The sequence below is a fragment of the Meles meles genome, chromosome 16 (assembly GCF_922984935.1).
Source record: "Meles meles chromosome 16, mMelMel3.1 paternal haplotype, whole genome shotgun sequence".
Lineage (NCBI taxonomy): Eukaryota > Metazoa > Chordata > Mammalia > Carnivora > Mustelidae > Meles > Meles meles.
In genome coordinates, this window is record NC_060081.1 from 15,950,875 (window position 1) to 15,978,371 (window position 27,497).

Sequence of the window (27,497 nt, forward strand, 5' to 3'; positions counted from 1 at the left end):
CTAAAATATTTCAGTCATGTCGCTTATAGTGTGAAATCATTGTTCTAATCTCAATCTTCATGGCTATTTCCTTGAAGGAGAGAAACCAGGTTCAGGCATGCCCCGTGGGCAGCAAGGGCGGACACCGCTCTGTGACGTCGCAGGCCGCCCCGAACCTGCACAGCACCCTCCCAGCAGCAGCACCCCTGCCTGCTGCCCCCTCCCCCGCCCCCGCCCCAAGCACCGTGGACTTGCTTTCCACCCATCTCTCTCCCACTGCTGGGGTCCGCACTGCCGCCACCTGCCCTTGCTCCCGTCTCAGCCAAGTCTCCTGTCCTCTAGGGCCCTGGCCCGTGGCTCTGTTCCTGGCTTCCCCGCACCGGCACCCTGGTGCCCCCTTCCCCCCAGATGTCTCCTCCACAAGAAGCGCTGGCCGGTGCACTGCGTCTGTCCTGTCCTGCCCGAGTTGGCAAGAGCGTGGCAGGTGCTCACTGAGACCTCAGCGGACCCGAGCCCCACGGCAGGACTGCTCGTCAGTTCCTGCTCGTAGAGGTGACAGAGAGCACGCTCTGACAAGAGGCAGAACAGAACCTGCCACAACTCCACAAGAGAATGACTGCGGCAGAGAGAACCTGAGCGCATTCTCTACGACCCCGTCTGAGATGAACAATGCACTGGGCACGATGCGGGGGTACATACGCCCTTGTTTTCCTCGGGTTACCGTATGGTGTAAGGATTTCCAGGGTATGTACCCATTTCAGAACTGAGCCTAGATTTTTCAAAAAACAAACTTACCGAGAAATCAATACTAGATAACTCCCTAGAGAAAGGATAACTGAACATCAAGGGTCTAATTTTTGAAGTACTGTTTTTATTAAAACTGTACTAAAATGGATTTAAGGCACCTGTCACCAATTACCTTCCCCCCAAAAAAACCTACTGTAAAATTAAAGTTAAAATCTAAGTTTCTTATATTAAATAACTTTAGAAACCCTGTAACAAACTCTTCAATTTAATCCTTAGCTCTGACCGAGGAGTCCAGCTGTAGGCCAGACACCTGTCTGCGGTCTTTCCGACCCAATGCAGGTGATCACAGAGCCTACCCCAGGGATGCAGCCCTCCCCACCCCTGCCCTGCAAACAGCCAGTGTGTGGCAGTCTCTGGGCGACCTGCAGTCTAGGACTCGGCACCTGGGTCCCCCCCCTTGCTGTTCCGCCTCCGTGAATTCCTGGCCTACCCACCTTCCTTCAGAGCCTCCACATCTCCTTCCACAGGAACCTCTGCTGAGTCCTCCATGGGCTGGGGGAGCGCTCCCCAGGGTTCAGAGTCTTGCTTATGCTATAGCAGGAAGCAGGTACAGACTTCACTGTTAATTTCACCTGGCTTATCTTTCCAGCTTTACTGAGGCAGAACTGACAAAGTTGTAATGTATTTAAAATGTACAATGTGAAGATCTGATCTACAGTAGTCGTCCCCCCCTACCCCCCGCCCCCTGCGGCCAACTGTGCTTTCAGATACCCAAGGTCAACCAGAGTCTGCAAGCAAATGCTCCTCTTCCTGCTAGATCGTCAGAGGGTCGGGAGTGGCCTAACGCTGTGCCCCAGTGCTCACGTCCTTCCCCTCACCTCACCTCCTCCCTGTGGGCAGTTCTCCATCTCACACCACCACGAGGAGGGGGAGTACAGCACAACAGGGTTCTGAGAGCTGCCACATCCACATGACTTACCACACTGCACTCTTACAACCACTCTACACGATTACTAATTACTGTTGCTAATCTCTTACTATGCCTAATTTATAAATTAAACTTGATCATAGATATTCATGGATAGAAAAAGAAAACCGGTCCTATATCAGGTTCAGTACTACCTGTGGTTTCAGGAGTCCGCTGGGGGCCTTGGAATGTATACCTGTGGATGGGGGGGGGGGGGGGCTACTGTACGTATACACGGGTTGTGAAAGGTTCCTACCATCCAGTTAATTAACCCACCCATCAACTCCTATTACCCCGTAACATTTTTTTTTTTTTTTTTTTTGGTGACAATGTTTCAGATCTACTAAGCAAATTTTCATTATAGAATACAGAATCATCAACCATAATCACCACCTTAGATCCTCAGAACTAAGTCTCTTCTAGCTGAAAGCCTGTACCCAACCTGGAGGGCACTGTGTTCGGGGAAATAAGCTGGAGAAGACAACACCACACGGTATTGCTTCTGTGTAGCCTCTTAGAGCTGAACTCCTACAAATAGTAGAGTGGTGGCTGCCAGGGCCTGAGGGGAGAACTGGCCTGTTGTCTGAGTCTGCTCCTTGGGACACTTGGCAGCTCAGCCCTCTCTGGCTCCTGACAAAGACCCCCACAACTGACTTTATTCTCAACAAGCACTTTCGCCTCTCATGTTGTAACAATGGCTGTATGGGAAAACAAGAGAATCAGGAGAAATGAGTTCTCTCATTAAATTAGCAATGTAGCTTTCAGGTCCCTTCGTTTTGGAGGCTGGGCCCTCTCGTCTGCAAACTGAGGTTACTCAGTTGACTAGATGCTGTTGAATGTTCCTTTCAGATCTAATATGCCAAGATTCTATGAATCATGCTTCTAAAACTACCTTCTGAGAAAGTTTAAAAAATAAAGCAGCAGAATGAAGTTAAATATTTTTTAAAAATTATGTTTACAAGGTAACCTTTACAAAGTAGCATTTAAAAATAAATCCTCTCCCAACTCAAATGCCTGATAGTGTTGCCCTCATACCGGCCAGCAAATATTTATTGTATGTCTGCCGCATGCCAGGCACATATACACGGCGTTTCCTCTCCTTGCCCGTGAAAGAACACTTAGCGCTTCTTCCAGGTAAACTTTCTGCGGGCTCCCTCTTGGCCTGGCTTCTTCCGTTCTCTGACGCGTGGATCGGCAGTCAGCAGTCCAGCTGCGGTGTAGAAAGAGAAGTCTTTATGAACCATGGAAAATGCATGCTGCCTAGCAGGAAAGCCAAGCAGTCCTGTAATAATTTACCAGCCCGGTGTAAGCATCATGACAGCAGTTTGCTCTCACTCTTTTAGGATGGTTCCCCATTTTGGAGACCAACACTGGCTACATCATTCGAGTCTGTTCTTCTCCTAGGAGGCCTATGGTTCCTTGTAGGTTTTTAAGCCTGTTCGACTAAAGATAAGTCCGCTCTAGGGTGCGCGGTCACTATTCACTGTGAACGCACTGACGCTGCCTGCTTATTACTGATGTGAAAGTTCTAACAGAGACCAGAGGCAGAAAAAGACACTACACAGCAAAGTAAGAGGAAGCAGATGGACACTGTAGACTTAAGAACATGAATATACAAATATACATATACAGTATGACTTATCAAACTTCTGGAAGCGTTCACTCTCCTAACCATAAAGGGTGAATACGATTTCTAGACAAGTGATAGTTTCTCTCAGCAGACGCCCCGAATGATACGCCCCTGCGGCGGCTGGAACCACAGATTTCAAGAACAGCAGTGATGAGAAAGCTCTAATGATGCACTGATAAATATGCAAACAGACCACAGTTTTCCTTGTCTTTTTTACTCTTTACACTAGCACTTCTTCTCCCTGTAGACCAGCTGTGGGTATCTTACTAGAAGCATCTGAATGGGTGGAAAGCAAAGGCAAACTTCAACCACTTGCTGTATACCCCTAAGTTTTGCATTTACTTGTCTTTAAAAGGGCACAGAATAAATATTTTGGACAAAATGCAGACAAGACTTGTCTAACTTCCAGGTTGAATTGTAAGTGATAATGCTTTATTACTTTTCAGTATGGCCACTAGGTCAAACTGGCAGAATTATGAAATAAGGTCCTACAAGTTATTAGAATGACCAGACATGAATCCTACAAAACGGTGAATTGTTTATAAGCGAATGGATTTTTAGAGACTTCAGGAGTCAAGCAGCCTAAGCTGGAAGTGGCGCCTCTCTGCAGCGCAGCAGCTCACGCGGGAGGAGACAGGCCTTCTTCCTTGCCCAGAGAGAAGCTGCAGGGCCCCGTGGCTCGGTGACTCGCCCGGGGCCACACAGCCTGTTAGTAGCGCCCCCAGCGTTCTCTCCCCTTGGCCAACGGTCCGAAGACGGGCTTCACCGGGAGTGCTGAAAGCAGCGCCCTAACGAACGAACTGATGGCCTGTCCTTTCCCACCCCGCGGATGCTTGTATTCGTGGCGAGGTGACAGAGTCGCCCAGTACTCAAAGTCACGTCACAGTGGAAAAACGGAAATCTCCAATAATGCTGGAAAGCTACAGTATGGGCTTCATCATCACATCGAACACCCAAGTTCTGTGATGAAACAAAAACAGTCACTGACCCGTCTGTTATCCGTCACCACAGAGTGGCGCTCTGACCCTAGCTCAGCAGTTAGGCCGTCGAGGCCAAAAGAAAGCTTCCCTGATGCTGGGAGGGCTCTGTTTCTTTTCCTAATTCAAATCCACCTCACAGAAACCAGCACTGAAAAGCGCGGGTACGGTTCTGGAGCACAGAGAAGGGAAGCCAGCCAACGGCAGGCCTGCGTAGTTAATGGAATCTTTTCTGATTTCGGGGAACTGGCGCGACTGGCGCGGGAACCAGCGAGCACTCCCAGACAGGGTGGAGACCACCACCCCCTCCGCAGCTCCTACCTTGTCTCATCCACTCGACCTCTTCCTCGGTGACAAAACTGCACAAGGCTCTGGCCACCGCCAGGCGTATGGCTCCAGCCTGGGACGACCGCCCACCGCCCGAGACCGTGCAGGTCGTGTCGTGTTTTCCAAGTCGGTCGAGGAAGTGGAAGGGGAACATCAACTGTTCTCTGGAACATATGGCAAGCAAAGGCAGCTCACTATCGAGATAGTTGTGTTCTACGCTGCTTGCACTGTCAACATTAGCGAAAGCGCATCGGGCACACCGGTGTGCCTGCTTCAGTCACCCATAACAGGAACACCTCCTGGTGTTTCTGATGTCAAGAAAGCTCTGCAGACAGCCATGTTTCTTCTTCTTCTTCTTCCTGGATAGAGCAATACACACCCTCTCACAGTTGAACCCTTTTCTCTCATGAGAACCTTGCGAAGCTTGAAAATAACCTTGTAAAGAAGTCTCAGAGCTGGGAAATTCCACTAATCAGTGGCATCTCCCTGGATTCGATGATCAGTTATCAAATGCCAGTCAGAGTCACTAAACCAACTGTCCCATGACATACCTGTGTGGTGCAGGACACTCATCCTAACGTGCTTTGTGCAGTTACTAGAACCACATTCATCTCCTCCCCACCCCCAAAACACCTCTTCCTATGACTGGTTCCTGAAGTGGCAGGGCCAGGCGACACAGCGCAGAGCCAGCCAGCCCGCTGCCCTCGGCAGTCCGTGCCTGGCTGGGCCCGCAGGACCAAAGGAATGGACAGTGGAATTCAGACAGAACGTGGCCCCAGACCTTCTCTTGTTCAGCCAGCAAGTGTCTGTTGAACACTATTTATGTCCCAAGTCCAGTCACCACTGTCTCTGTCACGTACGTTGATCTTGCTATTTTGCCCTAATATCTCTACTGAAGATTTAGGAAAAGCCGATTCATTGTGCACTGACTTGCTTTTTCTGACAGTGTAGCTTTCTAGGCCCTGAATAAAACTTATTATACCACAGTGATGCTGAAAGACAGATACGGACAGGACATTCAAGTGTTACTCCTCAAGCTACAGATGGATGGAACCTTCTCTCTGAACAAGACCTTCCACGGTTAATGAGAATCTGCAATGGGGATGCTGTTTTAACAGGGATGAAATGACAACACAGACCCGAAACTACATAAATCCACACTGTTTCTCTTGAATACAGCAAACCAAATCAAAAATAGGAATCTTGGGGCGCCTGGGTGGCTCAGTGGGTTAAAGCCTCTGCCTTCGGCTCAGGTCATGGTCCCGGGGTCCTGGGATCGAGCCCCGCATCGGGCTCTCTGCTTGGCAGGGAGCCTGCTTCCTCCTCTCTCTCTATGCCTGCCTCTCTCCCTACTTGTGATCTCTATCTGTCAAATAAATAAATAAAATCTTTAAAAAAAAAAAAAAAAAAAAAGGAATCTTATGAAAATATACTACTGTTCTAAGTAACAGCCATATAATCACAATAACTAAAGAAAATTTAGAGACTGATAAAGTAATTCCACCATTCCACTTTTCCAGCAGGGCAAGACAGGGCAAGACAGGCCAAGATGGCATCTATGGGACTGCCATGCGGACGTGTAGGGGGCCGTCTCTGGGTTGCCTGACACAAGTAAATGGTTAGTGATGTAAGTGACATTACTGAGCAGCTCTGGTCACCCACTTGTTTGGGAGCCTAAACACTTAGTGTGTTAATTCCTAAAATTCTAAGATTCCCTAACAAATGCTTATATAAAGAAATAGAGACAAATTCAGAAAAAACACATTCTCTAATCTACTCCAGATACACTACAGTGACTGAGCCAGGGGTCAAGGTAAGACAGCCCACCCAGAAGGGTCTGGACAGTTGGGACGTTGGTGCACACTGAGGAAGAAAACTTAATTTATATGTAAGTGTGATCCAAAGGGTAACAATTGAAGATAATTGTATATAGCTATTGATTTAACTAATCTGGACTGCAAACAAATCTGTGCAAAAACAGTCTTCCTCTGTTCTCAGGCATCTCCGATGGAATCCTGAGTTTAAAGAATCAGATCTATTTTGCTCTTTATTATCTACTCAAGGTTATTTTGAAAAAATATATAAAACAATCTCATTTCTATCCACTCTGAACACAACTCCTTATTGGCACCAGTTCAAAAGCCCATAATTCGGCATATGTACAAATACATGATTTTTTTGATTTTTCTTCAATTGCTGAGAATGCTAACCTTATCTCCCTTATTACATGGCTAATGCTGTGTGAGTAACATATTTCTTTGGGACAGATGATCAAGAGTTGTGTTAGTGGTTGGCTGACAGAGCAAAGGCCTTTCCAAATCAGAAGGGTTATTAATCTTTGTATTCCACAGTACTGGGCACTCAGGAATAGATGTCTGTTGTATAAGTGAAGGAAGGAATGAATGAACAAGAATTTCCTGATAACACTGGGAAGGCAACACAGTCAACGTTCATTCCCAATGATCTATTTGTGCAAAGAGCCTGAAGAAAGGACTCTGCAAAGATAGCTAGTCATCCAGCTGACTTACAGGTGAGCACCGGAGAGATCAAGTCCAGCTCTCCTACGCTAGAAGACAGAACAAGAAGCGAGATCACTTGATAACCATGCCCAATCCCTACAGCCACTTTAACAAGACGAGACGGTCCCGGTGCCCATTTCTGCCAAGACTCTTGACTTAGGCTTCCCAGTCAGAGAGGAAGTCTCTTGATCATAGATATCATATCCTAAATAGCTCTGTCTTCACAATGCCCAGAACAAGACGGTATACCCTAACAGTCCTCAATAAATGCCTGCTGAATTCAAACCGGAAAATAAGTTCTAAGGATACCACTGAATGATGAGATCAAGCCATAACTGAGATTTATGGTTAAATCATCAGAAGTTATATCTGAAAGCAAACTAACTGGTCGAATGCCATTTCTCCAAGCAGTTTCCTGTGCTGGCGTTCTGGGCCTCTCTCTGGCTTTTAAGGGAAAGAAGAGCTTCCTCTACCCATCTCCCTGTGAGAAGGATGGCAGAATTAGTCTACTGCATTTGGATGGAGTGAGAGTGGGTTACTCCTCGACACAGATACACATACCAATGAAATAAACATGCATTCCCCGAAGTCATTATTCCGTTCAGAAACTGACGTGACGTTAGCAGCGTCCTCTTTCCTTACATGAGCGGGGTCGGCACTGCCCCTTGCACCCTAAACAGCGCACTGCACATCCCGGAAGCAGGAAGACTATGGAGGCGGGCCTCATCATGCAGAACTCGTGTTACTTGTGGGTAATGACAGTAACTCCTAGAAAAATAATAACCATCTCCAAAAGAGGCCTTTAGATAGTTATTCAGAGATCGAAGACGAGCATATTTAGAGGACATGAATTGTAATACTTATTTATGATTAATGTCTATTTCTCCACGGGATACAACGCTCAAAAAATAAAACTGCCATATTTGGCACCGGGGACTAAAGCAAAGCCTGATGAGCTCTTATTTTAACACATCAACGTCAGGTTTCTCTGCTTGCTCAATATGCAATCAGTTTCCTCTGAGTCGGAAAAAAAATTCAGAGTGATAAAGCAGATTTTTTCTGGTATTTATGCTGTTAAGGGCCAAGGTTGGTTTGTGTTGCTTTGTGCACACATGCCCCCCAGCTAGGGAAACAGAAGGTGGGACTCAACTCTTCTCTCATTTTGGCTCAGTCTGCATCTCAGAAAAAAAGGTACATCTAAAATACTCAACTTCCAGTAGGATCTGATGGAGACAGGAAGATTCAATTCATGAGGAATTCTACAGAGGCTTTTTCAAAATCTGGAAAATGGCATAAAAAAGATAGTGACAGCTTCCCTCTAGCTAGTTTGATTTAAATTAATTACATCATTCAGACATATATAATCAGAAAATCACAAGCCTTTTTAATAAGTATAAAGACAAAATGCAAACGCAAAACGAGAAACAAACCTGTCTTGTGTCACTGGAAAGTAAAGCAGGTAATCGATTCCATTTACTTTTATTCTTCCACTTCCATGTTCATAAACAACTGCTTCTGCTTTTGCGCTCTTTCTTTTACCTTTGTAAATATAAAATTTCTATTAGTAAAAATCTTCAAGGCGAACGTTCTGAGATAGGTAAAACAACATTAGATTTTCTTCCGCAGAAGGACAATATACTATTACACTGTACATAGGAAGTTCCACGAGTATTACAAGTCAAACAAAAATAAAACAGGCACACTACACCATAATCGAGGTAACAGAGCTTACTATGGGGTAATTTTGTTCCTCAACTCTATTTTAGGAACACCATGATCATTTAAAATCAGTTTCAACAAGCGATGAAGTAATTCGTATTTATTAACCTTACTTTAGAAAAACAACCAATTTACGGTGGTCTTCTTTGATAATAAGAATATATCTAATCATAGAACTTAAAAAAATTGAGTAGTATGATACAATATAATTGGTAGAAATGAAAAGAATCCCCAGGAAAGGACCCATTTCTTTGAAGAGCCAAAGGAAGAGTTGAAGGTTTATCATTTACTAGGTCAGGCCTTAAGAGCTGCATCAGAATGAATGCCTGCGTGGCTCCAAGGAACACGCGAGGTTGAGGACCTCAAGTTTTCACGTTTCATAGTTTGGGTATCTGGTAAGCAGGTTTCCTGAGCATTTTACAGGGGAAAGCTTTACTACAGTTTTTGTTTCTGCCAGTTGAAAAGGTGAAAATAAAAAGATTTCACATAAATCTGTAAAAATAAAAAGTGTTAATATAATGGGGTAGGTATGCATCCACATTTTTTCTTGGGACATGAGAAGGTTCAGATTTTTGAAACTTCAACAGTCTTAAAAATTAGAATAGCCAATGCAGCAGTAGCAAAAAAAAAAAAAGAATCAACTGAATACCAGGGAGCAATAGCAAGTAAAAATAATTGTCGTTTCTCAGTTTTCATGAAATTTATTTTCTCCCCACGGAATGTCATTACCTTCGCTGGTGCTGAAGGCCATTCCTTGCTCGTCATACTGCACAGGTTCAATCAGGTGTTTTTTTGATTGAATAGTTACACTCCTACGGAATCTCTGTACAAATTCTTCTTCGGCACCACAGTGCAGCGTCAATAACCTTTCTAGCAGCCGAATGAACTGTGCATACTGCAGACAATAAAATCAAAATTCATTAGAAGATGCAAGTGTAATTGCATTTGCTAAATTTTTTCTATTTTCGTATACCTGATCTTTCCAATGTTGCTTTTCCTGATGAATTTTGACAGGATGACACTCCTGCACCGTCAGCTGCTTTTAAAACACAGCGTGCAGACGCCGCGCCTCCCCTGTGCAGCCCTCAGTGCCCAATCTTTTCTTTTGAGAAACAAAAGAGACTTACCAAGCAAAGAAAAATCAGTTTCTCTGTATTATAATTACATGAAATTGAGGTTTAAATTCATTTTCAAAAAATATTTAGATGATCTTCAAGTGTAATTTCTACTCTTTTATTAGCCGGATCAAGAGGAGGTTTAAAAATAATTTCCAGTTAAGTTATGTATAGTAAAATGGGGAGAGTTTGATTTCGAGAAAATGCACCTCTTAAATTATATTTCATAATACATTTGGCAAATATATCTTTAGCTGTTCAAGCTGTGTTACTTTAATGTTTATGATTTCCTTTAAAACCGAACAATCAAGCTATTTAAAAATTCAAGAGATACTTGACTTAAAGGGCAACCTCTTGAAATAAATTATCGCTGCTACTCTGTGCGTTTTTTTTAATAGTTCTCGAACATGTGATTAGAAAGTAAACAACTTGGTATTAACCCCTTAAAATTAGACGCCAGAGTAATCATTCTAAAGTGTTTATGCAGAAGGAGACAACTAATACTCAAGATCCTTAGTTAATGTGAAGTGTGAGACCCAATTTTTGATAACGTTATTTGTGTTTCTGTCAACCCTAAAAATCATACGCCTCTGTCGCCTCTGACTTTATCGTGAACATCTGCCATTACTAATCTGAAATGTGGAGAAATCTCAACAGTAAGTTTAAAAAGATTGCTTCAATTACTGCTTCCTGTGCTGTCACAATAAAAAAGGGGCATTTTCTAGGTAAGGGTGACAGACTTCGCCACCTGCGGTACCTGGACTGACACAGCTCTGTTCTTTCCCTCCATTTCCAGGCCTGTGCCCTCCGCTCTCAGTGGCTCTCTCAATTCTACTGCACACTGACCATGAACATACAGAGGGGTAGTACGAGTCCAGCACGGCCTTTCTGATGCGCTGGGGGTAAGGTTTAAGAAGTCCCTACCTTCCTCATCTTGATACCAGCCAGCAGCTTCAGGATTTCTTATGCTATCCAGTACCCCCAAAGTATAGCTGACTATCATCTACGCATCTACTGTCTATGCATAAGAGATATACATATCATTACGTGTATGTACAGAAAATGCATCTATTTGTTTTGTCTTCCCAGTTGCACACCTCTGAAAAATCCCTGGGATGTTTTCCAAATGGAAAAATAAAACCAAAAAACAAAGCCAAACTTGCATTATAAAAAAAAATAAATAAAAATCAAAGCAGCCAAAAAACACAGGAAACAATGAAACGATATATTTAATGAAGAAGCAAAGAGAGATTTTTCAGTTAGATCCAAATGCAGCAATAGTGACTTGGCAGTTAGGATATTAGAAATTAACTCCAGATCTACCACTCACCAAATGCCTGACACCTTGTTAAGCAAATTGCAACGTTTCCAAATCATTAATTTCTCCAATATGTTAAATGAGAAAAAGAGCAATTTAAGTACACGACTTAGAATCAACATGGGTGGCAAGGTACTAACAATGTTAGCCAGTGCCATGGAAGGAAAAACCCTTCTTGGAACAATTTGTGAAACTTACACTCCAATCGTCTACAAACAATCTAAATTTAGAACATCAACATATTTAAAACCATCAAATTCCCTCAGATAATACTGGCACATATTAGAGCACTTAGCGAAAGAGCACTCCAATTAAAACCCGAAGCCCAAACTTTACAGGGTGGAAGACTCACCTGGGGAGCTGGTTAAAAGTATGAATTCCGGGGTGACACCACTGCAAAGTCTGAGTGAGGGCTGAATCTTAGGAAACTGCATTTTCTAATCAGTTTTCTGGCTGCATTTAAGTGATTCTGACATAGGTGGTTTCGCAGATTCCAAGATGAAAAATACCGCCCTTCTAGAAACTGCACCCAAGTAGGCCAGGGAGCGGCAAACTGCACGAAGGCAACCATGTGCTCCCTTCTTTTTCTACCTAACCTGTGATAACTCCTTACACTTGTCATTATTAGCTTGTAAAATTAGCTCTCTGCTTTACTGAAGGAGATGAAAAATGACACCTGCCACGCTTCCCAAGAACCGCTGGCAGAGGACTGCAAGGGCACTTGTGGATAGGAGGATCCGGAGAGCAGGCATGCCACCTTCCTGACCGCAATAAGGCCCCTTGGCAGAAAATGACTATAAATACGTTTCAGAAAGGGAACTGTCTTAACAAACACCTGCCCCTGAGAAACATTGCTGTGAGACCCTAAATACAGCAATTGTCTACATTCTTATGGTACAAGGTCCCCTTAAATTTAAAAGATTAATTACTCACATCTTGATCTGACAGTTTTTCCACTAACATTTCTTCTAGTTCCTCCTTAATCAGCCATCTGCTGCCAATCAGGTCTCTGTTAAAATATCACATATATTCTCTTTTAAATTAACCATGCAATTAAGAGTTCTATCACAAAAGGTCCCACATGTAGTAGCGATTCTTGATTGGGAAACAAATTTTTGTATTCCAGAGCATTAAATTTCACCCAAGTAAACTATTTTTGAGAAGTGTTATTTCATTCCCTCACTCTACTTTAGAAAAGACTCCCAGTCTAGCAAACGTTTTGCTGGAGGACTTAAACATGCTCTTGTGGAACTCATCTGATACACCAAGCTACCAGGTTTCTTAAAAATTAACACTGCACTTATTTTTCACTATTTACCTCAAAGGAGAAGCAATGGACACAGAGTTGGCCTGCCTGCGGACTAAAGTAATCATCAAGTAAAGAGCTAGCGGTGGTGTGAACAATTTTGAAAAGGGATTCTCGAAGACTTATGTCTTCTGCATAAGAAGTAGTAAGTGAAGCAGCAGGCCAAAATCACCGGGCTGACAGAACTATCCTGTCCAATGGAAGCCCAAATCTTAACATTTATAGGCCTTGCTTTTGGCATTTTAGTAAATATACAGCTATATAAACAAAAATTCTGAGGACCTCATCTCCAAATATAAGTGCCACTTAATACATCAATCCGGAATGAAGATAAAAATAACAGCAGTAACATCTACTTCGTCCCCAAAACTCACAAAAAACTCACCTGTTATTTTGACCCTAACTTTAATGATCAATGCTGAAACAGGGAACACATGTGCAAGCTTTAAGTGTGCCTAAACACCAATGACAAGTGGCATGTTTTTCATTCAAAATTTTCATGTATTATAATGCAAGAGAAGAACTTACTTGGTTTCAGTTTTTTCTGAAAATAGACCTTTGGCTTGCAACTGATTCTGACGTTTTTCTGCTTCTAGTAGCTTTCCATATGCTTCCTGTGGCAAATAAAATACATGCGCTAAAATAAGAGCTATGGTACATTATGACTTCTACTTCCTATTTTCCCTGTGAACATTCCTCAGTTCAGAAGGGACCTCCTCACAGAATCTGGCTGCACAGCAAATAATACTGAAAGTACTTTTTAATTATACTGTTTCTCAAACTAAAGGACAGTGGTGTAATTTCAATGAGATTTAGTATCATACACAATAGCATACATTAACTGATTTTTAAATAATTCTTTAAGAAACTGACTCTATAAAGAACTCTATTTAAAAAAAACTCTAGTGAGGTTGGTAAACACAAAAGAAAGCTACAAACTATTTTTCTTTAAGTTCCACAAACAGGACCAAAAATTATCCTGTTTAAAAAAAAATCATAATTTATGTAGCAATATGCACTTTAAATTCAGGGAATTAACCAGCAAAGTTATGGTATTTATAGCTGAAGTGCTTATCTAATATTCAATATTTATATAGTATTTAAGTCCTCACCATGTTAGTCAGTATCTTAGAAAGTCTTCTACTTGTTTTATTATTTGATTTCTTTCCGCTAATTTACTTCCCAACAAAGTCTGTAAATGTATGTCACTTGTTAAATTGTAATATAAACGGGGGAAACTGCCATTTTGTTAGAACTTGCAGAATGCAATCATCTGGCAATGAACAGTATCAATAAAATAAATTTTCCAGGAAATCAGTTTACAAAAGTAGAATCATGCAAGTTGTCTCCCAGTTTTTTGACTGAACAAGTGTTCACTGAGGACTCACATGCAATATGTGTGTATTCACTCACGATTTAACATAATCTACCACACTAATACCTAATGAGTAGACATTTCCAAAGGATGAGCCAGAGATGATATAAATGACATTTTTTCTCTTGCTGATCACGTCACCTTCCAATATCACCAGCTACTGTCCAATAATGAAGACACAACCTGTTACTGTAGACACGTCGATCCATATCCCAGTCTTAGTAATTTCAGATTTTGGAAGGGCAACATCTTGTGGGATCTGATTAAGCTGCCATATATATTACAAGGTTGCTCACGAAGTTTGTTCTAAGAAAATGGAAGTGTCTCTTTGCACAGGTCTCTGTCTGTACGAGCATGCGTACGTTAACGGCGTGCATGGGGATCTCAAACAAAGTGAAACCATCACCAGTTGGGTAACTGCAAAGGTCGGTTCCCAGGGAAGCAGCAGCAGCACAAGTGTAGAACTGGTTAGACTGTAACTTCTCAGGCCCCAACCCAGACTTTCAGATGAGGAACCTCTGGGGTGGGGCCCACTGATCTGTCTTAATGACTCCAAGTTACATACACTGACGTTTGGATCTAAACACCAGAAGTACCAAGAGCCTAGTACAACATAATATAACAAAGGGAAAAATTCAGTTAATTCTATTCTCTTGTCCATTATTAAGTTTAACAATCTCTACAGCTATATCCATAGTACAAATCCACCGCCTGTGGCAACAGAACTACAAAGGTCTACCCCCAAGAAAGCAAAAATGAATGTGAACCATCCACACGTAATATGTATACCTGCTACTCAACTTAAAACTCTACAATTTATCTCCAAAGAATTGGTAAGCCTCATTTGACCGGTTGTGTAATTTATCTCCCAAGAATTGGTAAGTCTCATTTGACTTTTAACTCATTTTAGAAAGCTAAGGTACTGGGTTGTGACCCCAACTGGATACCGTATCAGAAAAATTTCTGTACACCTGTTTCTAGAAAGGAATTCTCAAATGCTCTGAGCAGGTGAAATAAAGGAAGAAACAAGAACCCACAAGAAGTAGACAGACACCATGTACACCGCATCTCTCTGTGCATCTGGCCCCAGGCTGTTGGCAGGCGGGGCCCAGCCACACTGCTATACCTTGGGGATCTGGGGAGGGAAAAGCATAGGTCTCTCTGGTCTGCTCCAGAGTCTGGACGTTCTGAGGGTATGGAAGCCAGAGATGTAGTATCTTTCAAATCCAGCCAAACAAACAAACAAAACAGATCCAAGAGAACACCAACAACAGTAGTAAGATGCCTTCTCCGGTTTGTAAGGCTGTTAATTTCTGGAATAACTACGGCAACTAGAAAATAATAATAATAATGAACCTGCCTCATAATCAAATTTTGAGTCACTTGTGGACTGCTTAGGTCATCATTTTCCAATGACTCTGGACCAGCTCTAAGTCCATGCTCTTCTTCACATTTCTTTTTCACTGTGCCATCACCTTCCATGGTTATATTTAGCTCCATAATCATTTGTAAATAGTGCAAGTGAAATAATCAGAAAAAAATGTGTACTATGAGAAAACCAGCCAAAAACAGTATATAGCAAATTTCAAACATGGTAAATTCTATTTATTTATAGCAGATGCTTACACTTTGATGGTTGTAATCCATCGAACTACATAATTCTCATTAAGGCACCCCATACATTTCTTTAAATAGGAAAACATGCATTAATATTTAGCGCAGTGCCTGACCCGTAGTAATGGTCAAGAAATGATAGCAGGGGGGAGGGATGGCATTCAAGAGTCTAACAATGCAAACACTTACTGGTGTACCATTTCTATTTATTCTTTCTCTTCTATATAATAAGACCACTCTGAGATTCTATCTTGGTTAGTCAGAGACAACAGCTCTCTGGAAAGTAGAGTCTATAGCTTCAGCTCCCTGAAGAGATGTGTACTAACCTGCATCAAAAAATCCCAGAGGGTATAATATATGTCAGGAACTGTCAGCATCACAGATTATCACTGATAGCTTCTGGTATATTGTTAAGTTTCCACTTAATTTTTAAAGGACACTGGAGAATTAGCATGACCCCACCCATACTAAGTTTATATACTGTATTTAATAGTATAATTTTCAAATATGACAGGAATAACCCAGATGTGAAATGCTGAATCATTAATCACAGCTATGATTAATATTTCATAAAATCAAAGCAAGCCTATCCACCCCTCGTGTCATCAGATTTCCATAATGTATGAGTCAAATTTAGAAGGTGCCTAATTTGAAAATACCAGATGCTCAGGTTGCAGAAAAGGGATGCTTAAACGAAATCCTTCCAAGAGCATGAGCAATATGATTTTTTAGTATCCTTCTCAAATCTGTTTTGGCTATGTTAATCATGTAGAAATTCCAATTTTAGGAAGGGTAAACAAATTTTCTTGTGGGGGTGGTATAGGAGAAGTCTATTATATATATATATATATATATATATATATAATATATATATTATATTATATTATGATACCCAAAACATACAACAGTAAACTGACAGTAACTATCCTCTTAGATACTAGTTAAATAAGAGGAAAGTAATGTACTTAAAATATGTGTTTGTCCAAAAAAAAAAAAAAAATCACAGAAGATCAGATTTCCTAAGTAGCAATCATCCCAATTTTTTTGCTACAGGCATAAAAATGAAATAAAGTGAAATAAACATAATACAGAATTCACTTATCACAGTTACTGCTATTTATCTCATGTTTCAAGTGACATACCACACACCCTCGCTATCACTTTGTGAACACAATACACTGCACATATCGCCTTAAAAGAGCAGGCAGAAATATGTCAGCACCACCCTGCAGCTTTTTAAACATCAGCACTCTGCCCAGTTTTAAGGAGTTACTTCATAATACCTCATTTCGAGAAGGCTCACTGTTTTAACTCCATTTTTAAAAGATAAGGGCACGAAATCAGAAGTTTTAAATATTCACCACAAGGGGCGCCTGGGTGGCTCAGTGGGTTAAGCCTCTGCCTTCGGCTCGGGTCATGATCCCGGGATCGAGCCCCGCATCGGGCTCTCTGCTTGGTGGGGAGCCTGCTTCCTCCTCTCTCTCTGCCTACTTGTGAGCCTCTCTCTCTCTGTCGAATAAATAAATAAAATCTTAAAAAAAAACAATATTCACCACAAGGTTACAAAGACGATGCAAACTACGTAAGAGTTCTGTGGCACTAAGTCCCCAGGACTTTTGTTTCTTGAAGTCTGGGATCTTCACATAGTGAAGTTGCTTCTAGGGCTGCTGTTCTCATGCTTCATGAACACAGAGGATTACTTAAGTCATTTAAAATAAACCAGAGAATTTCTAAATAAGCCAGGCTTCTTTCAAGAGTCAAATGAGTCCCATTTATGCATAAGTTATCAGGATTAGAATTACCTGGTTTTCTTCCAAATTTTAACCTTTTTCTTTTCACTTCAGCAGAGTAGTTTAAATAATATATAATGATCTACTTATTCCTTAACTTCAAACTTTTTTGGGAACACATTTCATCTGTGGCCATGTAATTCCTTCAATTTACAGAAATCCTTTGAAAATATTCCACTGTTTACTGTAAAGTGAATCCTAAAATATAAATGAGGTTTATAGATTTAAGAGGCTCAATTCCTGGTACAGTAAAAACTGCATCAAAAAGAGATGCACAGCCATATCATAGAAATTGGGGTGAGGGAGTTTGTGTGAAATGTCAGCAAATGCCCAAGGTATTTGGTAACTGATTTCTTCAATGTTTGTACGGCCTTTTCCAAGCACTGGTCTCATGGAACGTTAAAAGGGGCTCTGGGCAGCAAGGGTTCCGTGACCCAATGTTTGAGCAGCAGTGGGTTACCGCAACAGGCTTCTTTACTGCCGGACTTTATCATGCTATCCCGTAGCTCCTGGTGGAGTTTCCCAGGACTCAAGGGCAGCGCTGCCAAACTCACTTCATTGGCAGAACCTTTTTCATGAAGAATATTTTATTACCTGTGTTTCTCAGCAAACTTTGGGAAAGGCTGCAGTAGATAAGCCCAGACTAAATGAATCATATTTTACAAAGAGTTTCCACTTCAGAGTCAAATAATCCCTTCCCGTAATGAATTTTAAATAATTTTCAATTCACTTATAGTGAGTGAATTTAAAATTTTTCAAGAATGTGTACATATTAATGAGTAAACCTGAATTAACATTTTTCCTACAAGTGAAGGCCCTACCCAAACTCAACCATGGCTGTCCAGGTTGTACATATCTTGCTCATGGGTAAAACCTTCTTTACCACCAGCGTGGCCGGCCAGAAAAGGCTCCAGCTGCTGTGGGCAAGGGGAGCCAACCCCCCTCCCCCGCCAGACTGGCAGGCCCAAGGGCAGACAGACCACCCTTCCGCCCGGTCCCCTGACTGTGCACACATGGCTTTCTCCCTCATCTAGACCGAGGCTATTCACAGCTCAGCTGCGCCATGGCATAGCCTTTTCTTTTCTGCACACATAACCTTTATCCTCTTTAAAAAGTCTTCCCTTTCCTTTACACTTTGGCTCGGTTGTTTCAGGAAACTTCTCTTTTTCTCCCTCTGTTCATTCCTTCTGCTCCTGAAACCCTAAACTCAAACTCTAAATCATGTCTGAAAAGTATACAAGTTCTACTCGTCACACGGCCACTAAGGAAATGGAAAGCCATCCATTTTGGGTGAGAAAAGACAGATGAGCCAATGCCATCAAGCGTGGAGCTCCCTTTTTAGTACTCAAGGACCTTTTGAGAAACTCCTTAAGTCCCTTACTTCTTTTTACTTAAACTATTTTTACTCCTTAAGACACTACTTGTTTGTTCTGTCCTATACTTTTTACATACATATGCATCCCACATTCACTACAGTGTAAAATAAGTGGGTTTTTATTGACTTTCCCAAGAACCTGAAGACATATATTGTATCCATAGGAGAAAGGCAGTCCCAAGGAAGGGGGCAACAACCTTTGGAAAGTAACACATTTACAAAGGCTGAGACTGCTACAGATCAGCACGTTTCCTCCACTCCACTTCACGCTTTCCTATCACGCTTCACATCGGGGCAGGAACAATAAATTGCTTCTTTCTTCTCGTCCTCATCTTTCCTCAAAAATCTCCCTGCTCCTCCACAAAGATGGGATGGACTGATGAGAGGCCAACTGGAAACAGTGTTCACTAAAGCACTGGAGGTTATCCTTAACTGTAAGCCACACAGGGACTCTCTTGTATTAGTAGCTGTGAGGTAAAACATAAGCCTATAACACCAACAGTGACCAAATACCAAAAAGAGGAACTGGCATTATTACAGAAGACAAAAAGGTTAACTGATGTCAGAAAGGTCTCCTGAGCAGAACTGCACACATATTTGAGACCGTGAGGTTTTTTGTCTGTTTGTTTGTCAAAAAGCTTGGCCCACGACTGCCATGCCTCACAAAATTACAGTTAGCTAACGAGAAAACCTAGTTTGGCTTAGGGTCTTTTTGCCGTGTCACATGGTAAGAACCTGTATCAAAAGAAATGGCAACGGCAAAGATACACTTCCAAGTGTTTAAGGCCTGCCACAGTCTTTGGGGGTCGACTCCTTGCTGCAGTGGGATCACTCTCCCACAGAATCGAATGGCATCTGAACCCCCTCCACCCCAAGAGGAGGCAGAACAAAGGAGTGAGCAAACACATGAAGCAGTTTCAAGTTTTAGCCTTTTTTTCCTTATACCCCATGCCTGACTTCCCTACAAAACCACCTCTGTAAAGTGACCAGTGGATATTTAGTCACAGTGCTTCAGAGTAGCAGAGGGTCTCTAGGAGGGCGATCACCTGCACCACCTAGGAAATGAGGCTGGCATGACCACAGCTGTTAAGAGCATCCACCATACAGGAAGTGATGGGCACAGATTTAGGAAAGCATTTGTCCTTTTTTTTCCATGCATACATTTACTTTAAGATTCCATAAAAAGTTGGTTTAGAAACACAAGGTTTTATTAATGACCTGAATTAAAACACTCAGGTTAAACCAAACGATCTGTCATTCATACATGTAAACTGTTCTGATGAGCAATACAACAAATGCTAAGCCCCACACTGCTTGGGGAGTCAAAACACCCGACACAATGAACGGACCTAAATTACAGAGTTGAACAGAAAAGCCTGAAGAACTCAGATTACGTACAGAAACTGTATTACTCAGAACAAAAAAAAAAAAAAAAAGAAAAAAGAAAACCTTTTGTTAATCAGTTGTAATTTGACATCTTCAGTCGGACTACGGTAGTGAAACCGACCGCTTTCTTGAGCAGTACCTTCCTAAAACACAGAAACCAACCCAAACCCATGTTAGGGCCCTTCTACAATGTAATTTCTTCATTATGATGGAATGCAACAAAATATCTTGCCCTTGGGTTGCTCAGTTTCAGCCCAAACAAATGCAAATGGCTTGTCAGCTGACAGCTGTTTGATAAGGCTCCCCTACAAGACCTGCATACTTTACTTTTTTCCGTGAAACTCGGGATGAAAGGCAGAAGGCAGGAAGAGAATTAATGTAGCATACAGTCTAAAGGCAATGCTACAACCGTGATTAAGTAGAAAAGTTAAAAGGCACAGATTTTCCACAGCTTCGCTGCGTGCAACCCATCCGTGTAACAAGTTGACAGGCCTAGCGCGTCAGCTCCATCATCCCCTCAGACAGCTAAAACGCAGCATTGCATCCCTTTTCAGAGAAAATTTGCGTCTGCACCATGAAGCGTTGTACATTATTTCTTAGCACTGCAGGGGGCTCAAGTCCATATGGAACCTTCACAAATATTACCACAGATCAAACCAGCGGCGTTTGGAGGCAGATTTGACATACCTATTTAAATGAACAGCAGGGGTCCTCGGGCAGCCTCGGGCTGCGGGGGAGGCTCGGCGGAGAGCCAGCCGCAGCTCCATTAGTCAGCAAAGACACACTCTACATTTATCATTCATTTCATTTCTGCCAGGGCAAGAAGCTCATTTGCCCAAGGTCAACAAAAAGCGAAAAGAAGGTTTTCTTTTTTTTCCCCAAGAAATAAATGTACCTGACAAGTGGGGATTTTGTCCTTTGGGTTTGTGGAGCACAAATAAACACCAGAGAGTTCTAAAAAAGCCGAGTGAATGTGTGCCTGGGATTCAAGCAACCTGAAAGCTGACTGAGGCCGGGGAAGCCCGGTGCCTGTTTTTGCAATTTTTTAAAAACCGTATAATGAAGAAAATAAAACTTGACGCCGTGTTCTTAAAGCAAGATGGGTTTTGTTGTCCAAAACTGGGTATTAGCAGCTAGCCATTTTATTCATAATACCCTAGGGAACCCCCAAATTTACACGCTATCAGACACTTAGAGCGCTGAAACAACAACGAGAAAAAGCTGTTCCCAGTACACTCAAACGCAGTTGCAAGTCAACGTGTAATAAAACCATTTCTTAGGTCTTTGGAGGGCACAAATTCTAGACTCGTAATGCTGCATTTGCCTCTGAAAGGCAAAAACTGTATAGGAATAAACAAAAAGTACAGACAACAATTTGACCGTGGTAAACGCCTTACAGCCCCTGACAGCAGCCTTACCCTCCACGCACGTGTGTGCATTATGACTGAGTGGAGCACCGACTTCCGAAAATGATCGAAATTTGTAAGTACCAGCATTTTAAGGCCAGACGTTCAGATATAAATTCTATGGCGTTTATTTACCTTTAGCAAAAATGAGTTAATATGATATAAAGTCTTTCGACATACTGCTTTACCTCTAGAGATCTTAGTTTTGCTCAGTCTGAAACATACTAGGTAAATCCTGAAGCCGAGCAAGATCTCTGGTATAGTCACTTAGCTTACAGTTCATGCTATTAATCATCGATGTAATATACTTACATGCATTAATGAATAATACGACTGTTTGCCGGTATAAAAGAGAAAATGAAATGGACGGCCATCTTCTCCCCACTGGATCGCTAATAAAAAGCGAAATGAAAATAAACAAAAATAAAAATTTATAGCTATATTTAACTGAAGTTAGGAGACATGTCTACAATTCTGATTAACTTTTAATGACAAAACAGCGTTAATATTTAGAATTTTAGTATTTGGTTCAGCATGTTTAATGTGCTATAAACTATTTAGGATATTTAATATTCCACACTCATTAACATAAAACAGTGTTTGTATCTGATAAAATATTCCTGTGTAGTTCATCATGAGAATTTCTAGAACTTGTTTTAAATAAACACACATAAAATAGCAAAAAATCATCTTGTTGGAACAAAGAATTTAGGTTTGGCTAAAAATACAACACACTCCCATATTCTTCAAAAGGAAAACTGATAAAGTCAATGATGTCATACATTCAGGAAATTAGGGAAAGGCATAAAATAACAAAGAAAAAAACTAAATGGATTTTTCCATGCCACATTATTTGCTCCAACTCTGGTAACACACCTCTGAGTTCAACCGTCTAAAACAGAAGGGCCCCCACAAGGTGTTATGTGTAATTCCTTTTGAAATACAGATGGTCATTCACATCTAATAAACACCAAACAAACTGAGGAATGGACTCACTGTAGTAAATAAACCAAACCTGACTCCACATCCTTTGCCCTTATTTCTACTGAGTTGTTTCCTGGTTAACCATTTGTGGGAACTTCAATACGTTAAAGGTACACTCCTCTGTCAATTACAGAAGTTGAAAACTCTTTTCTCCCAATCTATCACTCACTTCTTAAAAAAAAATTTTTTTTTTTTTTGGAGAAAGCATTTTTTTTTAAAGGAATGAGGTCCTTTATCTTTTTTTTTTCCATGGGGAGCGTATATGAGACAAACACAAACAGCCTTAATGTGCTGAAATCCTTTGTCACCCACCTTTCACTTTGGTTTACAGTGTCTTTCATAGTCAAGAAGTTTAAAATAAATGCATACTGTAGAATCTGTCACTTTTCTCTGTAGCACGGTTTATTGGCTGTTTTTCACTATCACCCCTACTAAGGAGCCTTGCTAGACATCTTTTTCCCTAACTGCCTCCCTCCCCATGAAACTTCAATATCACAAATATACCGGAGATCTGCTGATGTATACAGAGGTCCTCTGGAGGGTCAAAAACATTCTAACAGTTCAGACTTTTCTCACCTCCTATGAATCCATTTATGTCCCCTCGGGGACAACATCACTCCTATGGAGAGAGCATGCTTTAAGACTTTGGGCTTCCTAAAAATTATTTTCCCGTATTTTCTTCTGGAATTTTTTTTTTCATGCTCAGAAATTTCATCTATTTGAAATCTATATTCATCAGGCAGAATCCAAGTTATTACCTTGTGCAGCAAAGAGAGTCTTTGTCCTATCAGTTTTTTGATACTACACTCTTCTGTTGAGTCAATCTTTTTTTTTTTTAAGATTAATTTTAGAGAGAAAGAGAGTGCACTCAAGCAAGCACGAGCAGGGGGAGAGGCAAAGGGAGAAGGAGACTGAATCTTAAGCACACTCCAAGTCGAGAATGGAGCCCAAAGTGGAGCTCGATCTCATGACCTCAAGATCATGAACTGAGCCAAGACCAAGAGTCCGACGCTTAACTGACTGTTCCGTCCAGATGCCCCACTACGCTCCTGTGCTGAAATACCACCTGTACAATAAGTAGGATATTTCTGCTTCCGAGGGTTACTGACATTACACACAGGCCAGTTTAAGTGAATATATTTAAAACAAAGACCAAAATTTCATAATAAATTCTGAAGAAAAAGTCTTGACAGGGATTTTAGCTTGAAAAAGAAAACTAGATTCTTATATGCCAAAGGCAGTGGATAAATTAAATACTTCTCCAACATCATTCTCAGACTTCATGAAATCCTGCATATTTTCCAATAGTTGTAACTTCACTATGCAATCCATTTGCACTGTATGCAGTGTTAAAGCAGTCAGAAAGTGCCTAAGAAAGACAAATATCATCGCTGCACATAAGACTCTACTGTAAAACTTGGGAAGGGTTTTTGAGTGGGCCTCGTTTCGTGGATGAGTACATAGAGGTGCATGTGTATATACTTGATTTCATAATATTTCATTCAATCCAAGATGTCACAGATTTTAAGATGCCCCATCACGTGTCTTATACAAAGAAGGAAGGAGAAAATGCTGAGCATCATGGTTTACGTTGATTGTAAAATTAATCCTGTGGTCAAAAATGTTAAAACTGAAAAACTGTCTTAGGATTCACAAAATATGACATTGACAAACATGCTGATGCTGAATACTCTAATCTGGTCCACTGGTCGGTCTGTCAGGACACTGCACCACCACCACCCTTTGACTAAAACAAAGCTGCATTTGATAGCTGATAAGGTAAGGTTCCTACATTACCCTTACTTCCTTTTAAAAAGTTCTCTCTGCTTCTTACACATTTACTCTTTCAAATAAAGCTTATAAATATCTCCCAAAAGTCCTACCGGGACTTTGATTAAAATTATATTACGTTCGGGACTTCTGGGTAGCTCAGTTGTTAATCATCTGTCCTCGGTTCAGGTCATGATCCCAGGGTCCTGGGATCGAGCCCCACATTGGGCTCCCTACTCTAGGAAGTCTGTTTTTCCTCTTCCACTCCCCCTGTTTGCGTTCCTTCTCTCTCTGTGTCAAATAAATAAATAAAATCTTAAAAAAAAAACCCAACACTGTATTATGTTTGTTAATAATTTTTAAGGAAGTAACTTTCCAATATTTCCTTACAGGAACATGAAATCTTTTTTCTAGCTATTCAGACTTTCACCTATGAGGTTTATAATTTTATTAATTTTCATACTTACTACAAAATAATTTTCATAATTTTCTACATAAAAACTCATGCATATTTTTCTAAGTTTTACCTGTATTTTAGTTTTTAGTGTTCTTGATACTGTCCCCTCATTTAACTATGTTTTCTATAAAATTAACTTTATGCGATATACCCTTCTTTCACTATTTTTTCAACGCTTTATTTTTTTAAGAGCAGTTCACAGAAAAGTTGAGAGGAGGGTAGAGATTTCCCATATACCATCTTTGCCCCCAAATACGTACAGCCACTCCATCATACAACAGCCCCTGACAGATGTTACCTTTGTTACAAGTGATGAACCTACTCTCTCTGGTGAATTATTATCACCCTAAGTCCACAGTTAACAGGGCTCACTCTTGTACACTCGGTGAGTTTGGATCCAGCACTATAGTATCATACAGAGTAGTTTCAGTGCCCTAAGGATCCTCTGTGCTCTACTTACTCCCCTTAAGCCCTGGCAACCACTGACCTTCCCATTGTTTCTGTAATTAAGCCTTTTCTAGAATGTCATATACATAGAACATAGTAGGTAGCCTTTTCAGATTGGCTTCTTTTGCTCAGACATTTGCATTTAAGTCTCCTCCATGTCTTCTCATAGCTTGACAGCACCTTTCTTTTTAGTGCTGAATAATATCCCATCATCTCTACATACCACAGTTTCATTACCCATTCAAATGCGGAAGGACAGCTTGGTTACTTTCAAGTTTTGCCAATTATGAATCAGCTGCTATAAACACCTGTCTACGGGTTTCTGTGTGGACCTAAGTGTTTAACCGCTCTGGACAAATACCAAGGAACACAAATGCTGGATCGTATGGGAAGAGTGTGTTTAGTTTTGTAAGAAACCGCTGAACTTTCTTTCAAAGTGGTTGTACCATTTCTGCATCTCCATCAGTGATGAATGAGCGCTCCTGTTGCTCACCATCCTTGGCCAATTTGGTGGTGTCAGTGTTCTGGATTTTGGCCATTCTAACAGGCGTGTAGTGGTATCTCACTGTTGCTTTAATTGGCATTTCCCTGAAGCGAAGCATCTTTTCATATGTTTACCATGTGTATACCTTCTGTGTTATCTATTAAGAACTTTGGCCAATTCTTAAATTGGGTCATTGGTTTTCTTACTGTTGAGTTTAAGAGTTCCTCGTATATTTTGGATAACAGTCCTTTATCAAATATGTCTTTTCCAAATATTTCTACAATCTGTGGCTAGTCTTTTCATTCTCTTGACAGTGTCTTTCTCACAGCAGAAAATGTGAATTTTAATGAAATCCAGCTTCTCCTTTGGTGTTGTACATAAAAAGCCATAGCCAAACCCCAGGTCTTCTGGGTTATTAATTACTGATTCAATTTCTTTAACTGATATAGGCTTATTCAAAATGTCTACGTCTGGTGTAAGTTCTGGCAGATTGTATCTAACCTACAAGGAATTGGTCCATTTCTTGTAGGTCATCACATCTGGAGGCACAGAGTTGTTCACGGTATTCCTTGATTGTCTTTTTAATGTCCCTGATCTGTAGCAGTACCCTTTCTTTCATTTCCGGTACTAATCATCTGTGTCCATGCTCCTTTCTTTCAGCTAGCCTGACTAGAGACTCATCGATTTTATTGATAAAATAAAACTGACATATAAAATCTATTATCAAAGAACCAGTTTTTGTTGATTTTCTTCACTGATTTCTTGTTTTCAACTTCACTGACTTCTGCTATAATTTTTATCATTTTTTCTTCTACTTACTTCAGATTTAATTTGCTCTTCTTTGTCTAGTTTCCTAAGATGGAAGCTTAGACAAGTGATTTTGATCTTCTTTTCTCCTATACACTTTCACAATGCTATAAATTTCCCTCTGAACACTTCTTTTGTCCATTGTTTTTATAAAGATTAAATACCAGAATTTCCTGGCCACAGACAAGGCTGAAGTTGACTGTTCTAGACTCTTTCAGTTTATTTACCTATGTCTACCTACCTACTGATACAGAGGACTGTCTGCATGTTTTTTTAAAAACACAAATGGTATTAAGCTGTATTTACATTACATACTTCTTACAGACTATTTGTCTTCCCCTGCCCCCAAAATTCATGTTGGAGCCTAATCCTCCATGTGCTGGTATTTTGGTATGGGGCCCTTGGAAGGCGATCAGGTCATACAGGCAAAGCCATCATAAATAGGATAAGTGCCGTCACAGAAGGAACCCCAGAGATTCCGGGCCCCTCTGCCACATGAGAACACAGGGAAAGACAGCCGTCCATGAACCAGGAAGCCGGCTCTCACCTGGTGTCTTGATTTTGGACTTCCAGCCTCCAGAACTAGGAGAAATACATTTCTTTGGTTTGTAAGCCACCCAGTGTATAGTAACCTGAATGGACTAAGAAAACACTACACCATTTTCACTTCCTTTTCTCACCCAACAGTGTGTCTCATTTGTACTAATGCAACTGGAGCTGCTTTCTTCTCTTTCAATTTGGAGAGTGAAAGAGAGGGAGTGGGAGAGAACGAGCAGAAACGCGTGAGTGAGGAGCGAGGAGTAGGGGCAGAGGGAGAGAGAATTTTAAGCAGGCTCCAGTGTCTGTGCGGAGCCTGACCAAGGCTGGACCATACAACCCTGAGATCACGACCAAGCCAAAATCAAGAGCTGGCTGCTTAACCGAGACCGAGCCACTCAGCACCCCTGGAACTAGCTCTCTCTTGATTATCAGCACATTACTCCACAGTAGGTTCTCTG

The 27,497-nt window shown here is 41.3% G+C and overlaps 1 protein-coding gene across 1 annotated transcript in view; it reads right to left on the reverse strand.

Moving 5' to 3' along the window:
* Positions 1–2,619: 2,619 nt before the first annotated feature.
* Positions 2,620–27,497, reverse strand: part of MRPS9 (mitochondrial ribosomal protein S9) — a 64,692-nt gene continuing 39,814 nt past the window's right edge. The window contains exons 5-11 of the mRNA XM_045981408.1: positions 21,863–21,942; positions 13,133–13,218; positions 12,232–12,307; positions 9,595–9,760; positions 8,577–8,685; positions 4,622–4,791; positions 2,620–2,903 (exon numbers count right to left, since the gene is read on the reverse strand). Coding sequence (XP_045837364.1) covers positions 2,812–2,903; positions 4,622–4,791; positions 8,577–8,685; positions 9,595–9,760; positions 12,232–12,307; positions 13,133–13,218; positions 21,863–21,942 — 779 coding nt within the window. The 3' untranslated portion in view covers positions 2,620–2,811. The remainder of the gene's footprint in view (positions 2,904–4,621; positions 4,792–8,576; positions 8,686–9,594; positions 9,761–12,231; positions 12,308–13,132; positions 13,219–21,862; positions 21,943–27,497) is intronic.